At 47.8% G+C, this 11,182-nt stretch overlaps 1 protein-coding gene across 1 annotated transcript; it reads left to right on the top strand.

Annotated features, from left to right (window-relative positions):
* Positions 1–872: 872 nt before the first annotated feature.
* Positions 873–5,193, top strand: LOC128270940 (brain-specific homeobox protein-like). Its single transcript, XM_053008367.1, has 5 exons — positions 873–1,381; positions 2,200–2,486; positions 2,594–2,759; positions 2,861–3,000; positions 4,463–5,193. Exons 1-5 carry the CDS (start codon positions 873–875, stop codon positions 5,191–5,193), a joined length of 1,833 nt encoding a protein of 610 aa, XP_052864327.1.
* The last annotated feature ends 5,989 nt before the right edge of the window (positions 5,194–11,182 follow it).

Below are 11,182 nucleotides of genomic sequence, written 5' to 3'. Positions count from 1 at the left end.
AATTTCAGAGCTTCGAGAGCAGGTCCCATAATTACTCTTACATACCGTAAAATCGACGGTTTAATTACTCCCAATTCACGGGAGCCACATCAGGTCATGCATTGTGTCGCCCCACCGGTTAATGGTAATGAGAAGGAAATAAATTATGTTACAAAATCAGGTCCCTTCGCTATACAGTACACCGTAATCGCGGACGGAAGCGTCAGCATAATCTGTGTCCCAAAAATTAGCGTCTGAGCGTACGGTTTTTACGAAGTAAAATCTTCTCGCCAATTCCGATATCATGCGCCAACGCGAGCGGATCCTGAAGGACCCACTAATTGGCAATAACTCGTCCGATGCCGGCGCAACACTACAATGTGGCCGTTCGGTTGCTGGAGCGTAGTAGATGAAACATAATTATGCCACAATCTGTGCCGGCAAAGACCGTTTCGAAGCCACCAAAGTCCAGTCGAGGCCGCAATAGGTCCGCATATTGCATTAGGAAAATATGCAAAATGGAACCACCCGCTGGGACTGCTGTCCGCCTGTCATTAAGATGCTGAACGAGCTGCACGCGTGTGTGTGTGATGCGGTGGGTGGGTAACCGGAACCACCCTCTTTCAGAAGCGCTCAGGACAGCCAGCAGACCAGGGGTTCCGAGAGCGTTGTACATAACGCGCGCTACACATACACAGTATCACCGAGAGTCCTGGGCGCGTCGGGATCCTTTTGCGACGGCGTTCGCCAACTCGTCCTGCCAGTCTTCGGTGCGGTACGGAGGCGAAAAGATGCAAAAATTGTGATCCTTTCGTGCGAGTGATCCACGAGTGAAGTGACAAGTGACAGAAGAACCTCGACAGGTGCTCTGGTGGACCGAAACTAAAGCTGCAATGTGTACCACCGACCAGCGGATGGCCCAGCTGCCCCACGTGGTGCCTGGTGGCCGCTGCAAGTCGCCCTCGACCGCCATCACCGTCAAGACGCCGTTCTCGATCGAGGACATTCTGTTCCAGAACGGTCCGCCAAGCCCACAGCAGCACCACGCCGGTGGGAGGACTTCGCCGCGGCCACCGGCCACCGGTTCTCCGCTGTCCGACGATGCGCCGCCACGGACCGGAATGTCCTCCCGGGTCACCAAACCCGTGCCAAACTCACCGTCACCCTCGGGTTCATCGTCACCGTCCTCATCTTCGTCGGTGACCGTGAATCGTGATCGGGTTAGTGAGCGAGTGACACACATTAATCGCGTCAAACACGGTGCCAACGGTTGTGTACCCGGTAGCGGCAATGGCGGAAGTAACCACAACGGTGGTAGTAAACATTGTGAAGCGCCCGGTGGTGCCGGCGGAGGATTAAGTCGCGCCGAGGAGGATTATCGGAAAGTGCTGCAATCGGAAAGGTGAGACAAAGTAGAGAGCGAGCAAAGACACTAACAGGAAAGGCTTAACATACGACATATTAGACGTTGAAAATGAGAACTTTTGTTTATTGGTGAAGAACGGATAGTGCTGAATTTCAAAAACTGTATTTGGTTCTAAATATCGATTGAACTCGCTTAACCAAACCATGTATGGATCACCTGTATGGATCAGAGGAGCTTAATCCTTATTTCCGTAAAAAGAGATCCCTATTCCGGATTATGACATTTGTAGTTGACTGATTTTTTAAGAAGAACGATGGAATTGTGTGGTTTCTTTATGGAAAGATTGCAAAAGAGAAGAAATTATGAGTAAAATGATTTAAAACCAAATATAAAAGGAGGTATTATTGGTACACACATAAAAGAAGAAAGAAAAAGGTAATATTTTAGGGAAAAGAAATCAAAATCTATCGCACATCTCTCTGGAAAGAGGTAAACTTAAAGGATAATCAAGACTTAGGCCCTTCCCACCGATAAGTGAAGCAAAATGAGCATAAAATACTATGATCAATATGCAAAATCAAACAGACCAAAATGCTCAAAACGAATGAACAGGGTTTTATGTCAAATTGATGATATAAAATACTAAAATGTCGCCGACAACAATAAAACAATGAAACACAAGTTTGAGTTACAAGGCCCCCTTTCACTGTGATCTTAATACAGTTTAAAATACAGTTAATATTAGACAGAATATTCAACAATTGATAGAAAGTTAGCATTTCTTTAAATTAAAGCGCCACTGTTTAAAAAACAAACTTGGCATTGATGGACCGCTAATTGTTTTTCCCACAAAGGTACGGTAAAGTTGGTGGCATAAACGGTGGTTCCCATCCGGGCGTGCACCATCCGGTTCCGGCGGGTCCGGCGGCACCACCACAACAACCGCCGCTCCCGGGAGGACCTCCGGGAGCTGGCAGCCCGCCCGGTCCGGTTCAGTTCACCAGCGGGCCGTCGGCCGGGTCCGTCCTGTACGCTACGAATCCGTACAACGATCCCGCCTATCTGCAGATGGCCCTCGGCGCCTACCTGGCCCCCTCGTCCACCGGCTACAAAACCGTCGACCCGTACTTCCTCTCGCAAGGTACGTGTGGCGGGACTTCGGAAGCAATTAATTCCATTATCGGCCAAAGTTGGGCGTTCGATTTTTTGGTGACCAATTTCGTGTGTGTGTGTCTTTCTTCGGGATAGGAATTTTCGCCAGCTCGTCCCTGTTTCCCGGTGCCGGCTGTCCGGATATTGCCCTCGGCCTGGGGATGGGCATGAGCGCCCTGCGGCACTGCCGACGCCGGAAAGCTCGCACGGTGTTCAGTGACCCCCAGCTGACCGGGTTGGAGAAACGTTTCGAAGCTCAACGGTAAGACCTTCGATGAAAGTGGCGGTTTGGCGGAGAGTCCGGCACGGGGTTCCAGTTTGCAATAAATTATTTAATTTTTCCACATCAATCCTCGCAAACAGCTACTTATCGACACCGGAGCGTGTCGAGCTGGCGACGGGCCTCGGGCTCAGCGAGACCCAGGTCAAGACGTGGTTCCAGAACCGCCGCATGAAGCACAAGAAGCAGCTTCGCCGACGTGACGTCAACGCCACCAGCGCCGGTAAGTTCCGAGAGGGGAAGGGTACCAAACTTTGGGTACCAAATTGGCTGCTTTTGGTGTCCCCCTTTCGGGGCGGGCCAATTTTCCATCACTGGCGTACTTTCGAAATTAAATTAGGTGACCAACGAAGAAACCTGAAGGCCCATCTTTGCATCCTTTCAAAAGGGGGAAGAATGCGGCCATTTCTTGCTTAAAGAAGTTTAATCAATCGAGAAGTCTTCTAAGTAACTATCCGTGGAAAGCATCTTTGACTCCTGGGAGAGACGCCGCAAACTTTTCACGGAAAAGGGGTGCCAGAAGGCCAGAAAATTGAATTATCAAACCAACAGAACTCGGGCGCCCATTTTCTTCAAGACACGCGCAAGCTGGTGGCCATCTTCTTCGGCTACTTCTCATTTTGTCTGTTGTGGTGGGGAAGAGCGTTTCTTGGACAACTTGGGCCCCATTCTGCTGAAACACAATGGGAGTCCTTTTACGAACTTTAACCATCTTCTGCTTCGCCTGAAACGACCGTTTGGTCTGAAGTGGTCAATTTTTCTTCGGTGGAAAATGGCTCGATGAAGTGAAACAGAGCGTAGTTACGAACGGGTTGATAGAAAGGGCATTCGCTTCTCGATCACCATGGTTACGTCATAGTTCCGCATCCGGAGCTCGGTAAATAGACTAAAGGATCGCATGCTTTGATCGAATGCTTCTATTATTCTGCTGCCAGCTATTGTGTGGACTCGAGGGAAACGATTGTCGAACGTGTGGACAATGCGCAGCATAACTCTGCGGGATGCAAACAATTTCCAGCATACGTCGCGGAGAAAATTTAGCTTCTTCCGGTTGAAAGACATTCCGGAACTAGGCAACGTACTCCGATTGGTGTCCGTCTCTTTGCTCCGAAAAGCGCAAATAGTTTGGTCAATGGAACTAGCGCCATGTCGTGTGTTTTATCTATTGTTCTGCAACCTTCTGGTTGGAAAAGCAAATTTTAGGTGAAGGTGATGCAATAGCTTCAATGCTTCAAGGGCAAACAATTAGTTCCTAAAACTGAATAATGGAAAAGGAGATATGATCAGGTATGAAACTGAGCTCCATTTAATGCGTTCTGCGTTGAAGTTTACAGCCACATGAGGTGGAACTTGGCTAATGGTGGCTTTTCTAAGCATTAAGAAAATACTTAAAAAAATTACAACAGACTATTTATTTTAAGTATTTGTGAATTGTTTTCTTAATTGTACTCGTAAAGAACTTATTTTTTACGACAACAATTTGAACCTTGTGAAGACGATATTTTCAACCTCAAATCTAGGCTCTATCAGCATACCCTCCATTTCCAGTGCGATCAGTCGAGAACTGATGTGATGGTCATTTCTTTTTGATCTTTTTCAAGAAGTGAAACGTTTAAATGATTAATTTTTTGATACTTTCAAATTGAGACGATGATTCAGGACCTGACTTGACTTTTTCCCCACAGAAACGGGCACCTCCACGAGCGGAGGAGGAACTGCGGCCACTGGAGCCGCCGGAACCAACACCAACAACACATCGGCAAACTCTTCCACTTCCGGCCGACTGCACGGAACCGTGCCCTGTCCGGGCTCATCCTGTTCCACCTCTTCGACGTCCTCGACAACGACTTCTTCCATTTCCGCGGCTTCGGCGGCCGTGGCAGCCTCCGCGGAGAAGAACGGTTTCGCGCTGTACAACGGTGGTGCTGGTGGCGGTGGCAAGTCAGCGGCTTCCCTCGCAGGTGGCGGCCCAAAGCCATCCCCATCCGTCGGAAGTGGTGGTGTGTCGCTAAAATCTCTCACGAACAGCGACGGACGACCATTGCACTCATCGTTTAGCCTCGTGAAGCGGGCCGCAGCGGTGGCCGCGGTGGCCGCCATGACCAACGGCGGTGCCCCACCGCACCTACCACCGCCGTCACCGCAGGGAGGGCCACCCACGGGACCTCATCACCCGTTCGCCACGCACCATCCGCACGGCTCCCAAATGCACCACCACCATCCGGCCCCGTACCACTCGATGCATCACCACCTGGCCCATCAGTTGGCATCACCGGCGCTGCGGATGGGTGGCCAACCGGAAGGCTCTTCGCTCAGCGATGCAGATGACGAGGACGACGAGGATTTGCTGAACGATAGCGAGTCCGACTGCAGCGACGTCGATATCGTCGGTGACGATCAGGGCTACCTGACGTAGGGAGCACGCCGAGGCATCCCGACTCTGAGTGAATGTTTGCGAGAGGAGCTCGTACGAAGGTAGAGTAGAGTGCTTAGCAACGGATCTAGTATCCAGCACAATCGAGTTACGAATTAACACAGAGTGAACTAAGCAGTGCTAGTCATACGCCGGCAACGCCAGCACCAGTGGGCCGCTTCTAGGAGACTGTGCAACCCTGTACTTTAAGATAAATAAAATGAAAACAGCAAAATTGTGTCAAATAACAACATTCTCGAACCGTATCATCCGAAAGTTCCGAAATTAAGCTGCCGACTTAATTGAGTTGATTGCTCAGCGGCATCGGAATCGTTTGAATTCGTGTATTCGAAAGCAATCAATATTCGAGTCTCCCCCTCCCGGGAAAGCCAGAAAATAAGGTCAGAACACAGGCCGCCGGTTTGGTGCTATGTACTGTACTCTCGACAAATGGTTCGCCTTCCCGTTCGGGGCACCTGCGAATATCCTTGCGCTATCTAGTTGCCAGTTCTCTCCACTTTGGTCCCTTTGGTAGGGCGGAGCCACGTTAATAATTCCGGATGCGCGCGCGTGTGTGTGTAGAAGGTTGGTGTGTACATAACATCCTTGCTGCACTTGAACGAGCCAGTTGCCATGGTGCCGCGCACGTCCACTATAAGTCTCCGGGAAAAGTGCGAAGATTATCCTCGAACGGAGCAGGCGTGCGCTTCGTTATCCTTGTCATCGGAAAAAATACTCTCTTACATACGCACACACAAACACAAGCACATTCTGAACGATGGAAAAGTGATTCCTATTCTCGTTCTCTTTCTCTCGTTGTGAAGCAATTGCTCCACAGAGCTTTCCTTAGACACTGAGCCGGACCGATCAAGGCAAGCGGTGGATGCTGCGTGCCGTGCAGAAAAAGAAGTCTCCGCGTGTGTGTCTGTGTATGGATCTGGGCAAAACCTTCTGCCGCTCATTAGTCCCAATTATATTTGATGAAGATATGGCAGGACAACCGCCGACGAGAGGCCGTCGTCGAGTCGACAACGCTCGTTTGGTATTTTCACTCCCGTTTTGTGGGATGGATCCCACTACGGTCGAGCGGGCGTGTGTGTGCGCACACAGCATGTAAGTGTGCTTTTCGTCAATCAACAACGCCGACAAAGTCTCCTGCCGACTCCCCCAGTACTGGGTCCGTGCCATCGTGCCGGGTCCTGAGAGCGCGCGAGACCGTGCAGAAGGACAGGAAGTTAATTCGTTTAGGACCTTCCACCACAAATCATCTTCTGATTGGAGCGCATTATTAAACTTTATGACCGCGTTTGGTGCCCATAAGGAAAAAGGGATGCCATTGCCGGACTAGCAATGGGGACGGGAAAAGATAGAAAAATACAGACCCCGCGGTTAGTGGCTTCACTGAATTTTATGGTTCCAGTACCGGGTCGGCAAAAGGATAATCTAATGCGAAGGCATGCTTGACATTGGATAGAAAAATGTCCTAAACTGTCTGAATCAATTAGCACATGGCAATATTTCATTCATGTTTGCTTCATAATACATGAGTACAATGTTACAATATGGAAAAGATTAACTATGCGTAAAAAGCTTGGTTAATATGTGAAATACAAAGCAAATAAAATTATTACTTACAAAATTTGTCTAACAACTGTGCCAAATTTAATTTAATAAATTGCTATTCAAAAAGAAATTACAATTTAAAACAACAAACAAAACAAAGAATCATTCCTCGTTCTTAGTGTAACAGAAGAATCGTGAGAAGAACCGGCCACTCACTGTGAAACGTGACACAGTTCCCGTTTGCATGCTTTAGGGCCCACGCAAAACTCAAGGCTCAGGGCTGAGTCCGTGTCACAAAGTCTTTAAGTAACTAATTAGCGAACGCGCGGTTCCAAACCCGATCGGTTCGAGTCACGTTTTTGCCGCATCCCCGGAACTCCGTACAAACGGGGCTCTTGGTGCAGCCTGTGACCAGTTTGTTGCTTCGAAAGTGGTTCCCAGGATCCTCTGAAATGTTTCTTAGTTGCAGCTAAACGGCGAACGACCTTTGGCTTCATCGCCGCGTGAATGAGGAGTTCGTGCCTGTGGCACTTGCAGCGTGCTGCTCTTGGGAATCTGCAACCGAACCGTCGTGGACTATGGGACTGGAAGCTAATTGCACTTTTTATGCAAATTGTTTAATTGCACAATATTTTATTTAAAGTAAACTTTTCGAGTGATTTTAGCTAGTTTTAGAAAATGAATCTTATTATTTCACTTGATTTGACTTAGCAAATGAATACATTGAAATAGCATACCCTAGGCTAATTATCGGCAGGGTCGGAATAATGTTTGAGAAAACATGAAAATGATAACCTTCTTCGTACCACAGTCTGAGACTGCATAATAACACAAGGGGACACTCCATCATGAGCGGCCTACCATTTGTCAGAGCACATCCTGTCGGTGGACCGCACCAAGCACCACAGAAGGGCCACATGAGCCCACATCCTCAAGAAGTTAGTTGTTAGGTTAGGGGCGACCCCCTTTCTGCCCTTCTTCCGGCAGTAAACTGTCAAACTGTCACCGACCTTCGCTTTGTTTGCACTTCCGGTCCCGTGCTGGAGGACATCTCTTTATCTCGCCATTTATTCGTAGGCCGGTGTTTCTGTTTCGTTGCAAAACAGTTTGCAAAACATTAGGGGCACGGCAATTGTGAGGATGCATTTTCTTTCCGAGGGAAAACCGCCGGAGAACCAGCTCAAGAGAGCATAAGCCAAAACACATCCCTTTGATTTTTGTAGGATGTGTCGTTAAAGGGTCCTGGAGCCTGGACGCCGATTTCGAGGCGGTGGATAATTATCGTGATACCTTTGTTGTTCGGTTCCTCTATTTCCTTAAAGGACACTATGCGTAGTGAGAGTGGGGAAGATACGTTGGCAAGTGCAATGTGCATAACCGTGAGAATCGTCCTAGAGTTACTCTAACAACGCTACGTCCTAACTCAAGACAAACGTTGGTTGGTTTAGTACAAAGTGTGTAAATAGATAAAAATGTTGCCACTATTCAGTATTAAAAGAACTTTAAGGAAATGTTCCTATTAGAGCCAATTGAGATGGAATTCGAATGGAGTACACAAATTTGATTATTTTGTTCGAAAATAAATTAAATGAAAGTCCACGAACAAGGAACATACGCTTTTATTGCCTGTCTTGTCACGTAGAAATTTAAAGTGTCACGTTTAGCATATTTTTCTTCTGATTTTTTTGAAAACTGAGCATTTTTTGCCGAATGTCTGGCTGTCGAAGCTATTGACTGTAGACACTGTTTTTTCTCACCAGCTTCAATTCGACGCTCATAATTCACGGCACACCATCAAAAGGATACACTTTAGCGCGCTTGGGCGTATGCCCGCTACTCCATTGGTTCGAATTCTCGATTGCAAGTCAAAAAAGGGGTTCCTGAACCGAGCATCTAGATTGTCAATTTAGATGCGTTTCTCTTTGGCCCTCGTGGCCGAAAGGGAAAAAGGTTAAAGAGCAGGGCCAAACAAGGACCATTCTCTCCACCGCCACTCGAGTGTGGGACATCGCTTTCCACGAAACGCTAACGCCCCGCCAGCCCATAGGAAAGGCCGCACGCGACATGGACGTGGAAAGTTGATCGAATTGATAGTAGAGCTCGCGAACCTTGCGTGAAAAGCCCGTGCTGGTGGGCAGCGCTCAGGATTCGGTGCCGTTAAAGTGGTTATTTTGTCCGGTACGAAAGTCCGGACAATCACAGGGTACGGGGTCAATTCGGGATGTGACGATAAAAACGAATATTGATTAATGCGAAGAGGAGTGTGAATGGTGCCGAGGGCCACAGGCCATCATCCGGAAGTGGGGTGCGCTTGTAAATATTGTTATTAAATTTAGATAGCATCAATAAGCGCGTAATTAAGCGTTTCGCTGCCGCTCGAGATGCGTCTGCGATTGTTGCAAGCACGGGACACGCTGCATCGCAAAGGGTAGAGATAAAATCGATAGCCGGAAGTGGTGTTCCTGTTCGTTTCGAGACGCCATTGGCAACCATAGCAGCATCGGTTAATGCAAAGCGGAATGTGAGGACAATTGAAAGTATTACTTCCGTTGCAGGCATGCAAGAGTAAATACAATCAACCCGTTTCCAAAAGGTTTCGAGGACACTAGTGTTCGTTAAAAAAAGCCATTAAATGGTGCTTAAAATCAACACTGCATGGAAATATCAATTAAGCTATCACAGGATAACGAAGTGATAACCCAGATGTTTAGCTGCCCTAAGCCGCCCCTGAATGGCAAACGTCAATATGTCCTCTTTCCGCTGCCGCTCTGCCTCGGGCATGCAAAATATGACAGGAATTTGAGTCATGGAAACGGAAGATAACTCAAACGTTAGACTTTATACACACATTTGCTGTTCAAGGGGAGAAACCTAATGTCATTCAGGTGGCATTATCCTTTTGATTAGTTTGTGTTCCCGTGGTGCACCGGCTAACGTACTCCGTTGCCTGTCCGCCTCCCGCAGTTCAATGGGTCGACACCTTTGGGTAGATATTTTGGCGAGATGAGCCGAGATAGTGCCAAATACAACCGGGCAACCTGTCTGGTCGGGACTGGGACGGATGTAAGAAGGTCTGCTAACACGCTGTAGTCACCCATTTATTGGTCTACGCGGCCTCGATTGCGCATCACGGCGAAGGCACATCAAAGAGGGTAATAAAAACGAATTAAACAACGGCAGACCGGCATGCGCCAGATTTGTGCCGGGGTAATAAGATTAAGCGTTCGAGCCGTGTAGTTGGCTTTTAATTATCTTTGTTTGAAATCCTGCAGAGCGGTGGGGATCAGATGTCAGAAGAGGCAAACCTGGACCAACACTGGATGATTACAAAATTTACAGGACAACCAAATTTGCTGTTTGAGAACAGGATCAAAATTCCTTAGAATGGGACTTCAACACAATGGTTGAGGAACTTTATGTAAAAAACCAATTCCTAGGGAAAGTTTCAAATTAGAATATGTAAAAAAACAAAATGTATCGCTATTGTCGCAGTTTTATGATAAAAAACATAATTAAAAAATGATTGAAATATGAAAATACAAAGTAAACAAATATTATCCTTCAATAATTAGCCTTATGTATTTTCCTCAAGTACTATCGACTAAATGTATCTTAGTTCCCTGCCTCGTAGGCTAACACCAATGCCGTCGGATGCGGGATCCGGGCATGCTTTAAAAAACCGAGCGACACAGTACAAGTCGATCGGACGCGAATGGCTTTCGAAATTCAATAATAACACGACACAATAGGGGTCTCTTAATCTCGCGAAGCTACCACCACAGGATATCGCCATTTTCAGGATAAAACAAAAAAAACACTTCACGACACTTCCTGCGCTTTTTCCGGATCTCGGATGCTCACTTGCTCGGTGGAGAAAGATGAGCACCAAAAAAGGACAATCCGGAGCTAAATGGCGGCACCGGCAAAGTCGATCCCCTTTGTTCCGGTAGCTGTTGGCCCCTATGTGTGCGTAAAGTGAAAGCGCACTCGAAAATATGCTGCACACTTCCGAATGGATCGCAGTCACCGTGGAAAAGTCATAGCCTCCTGTGCACGCGGATTTGAAGTGATTTTCCCACTTCACTCCTCTTTGTACGAGAGAAGGTACCGACCCCGGAGGTAAGCGAACCGGAAGGAAGCGCCGGAAGCGATGGTTTTCGGATTTGGGTTTCGCTCCTTCCGTTCGCCTCGATGCGCCTCGTTCCCTCGGTCCGCAGTGAGCACACCCCAATCAGGAGCTTGTTAGTGCGATTTAATGGAGAATTAAGCAACAGAATCAACTGATCAACGGCATCGATTTGGAACGGAACGAATTTGGGTTTGTCTGGTAGCATAAATGTGATTATTGTCCCTATCTTTCTCTCTCTCTCTCACATACACACACACATAGACACAGATATAACAACATTAACGATTGGCAGCACTTGGT

This window comes from Anopheles cruzii, chromosome 3 (genome assembly GCF_943734635.1).
Source record: "Anopheles cruzii chromosome 3, idAnoCruzAS_RS32_06, whole genome shotgun sequence".
NCBI classification, from domain to species: Eukaryota; Metazoa; Arthropoda; class Insecta; order Diptera; family Culicidae; genus Anopheles; species Anopheles cruzii.
Note: the sequence above shows the minus strand (reverse complement) of the source record. Positions and strands in the feature narration are given on the sequence as shown.

Coding starts and splice junctions, on each gene's coding strand:
- LOC128270940 (XM_053008367.1), top strand. CDS start 873: ATGTGTACCACCGACCAGCGGATGGCCCAGCTGCCCCACGTGGTGCCT. Junction 2,760..2,860: donor AAACGTTTCGAAGCTCAACG/GTAAGACCTTCG, acceptor CCTCGCAAACAG/CTACTTATCGACACCGGAGC. Junction 3,001..4,462: donor CGTCAACGCCACCAGCGCCG/GTAAGTTCCGAG, acceptor TTTTCCCCACAG/AAACGGGCACCTCCACGAGC.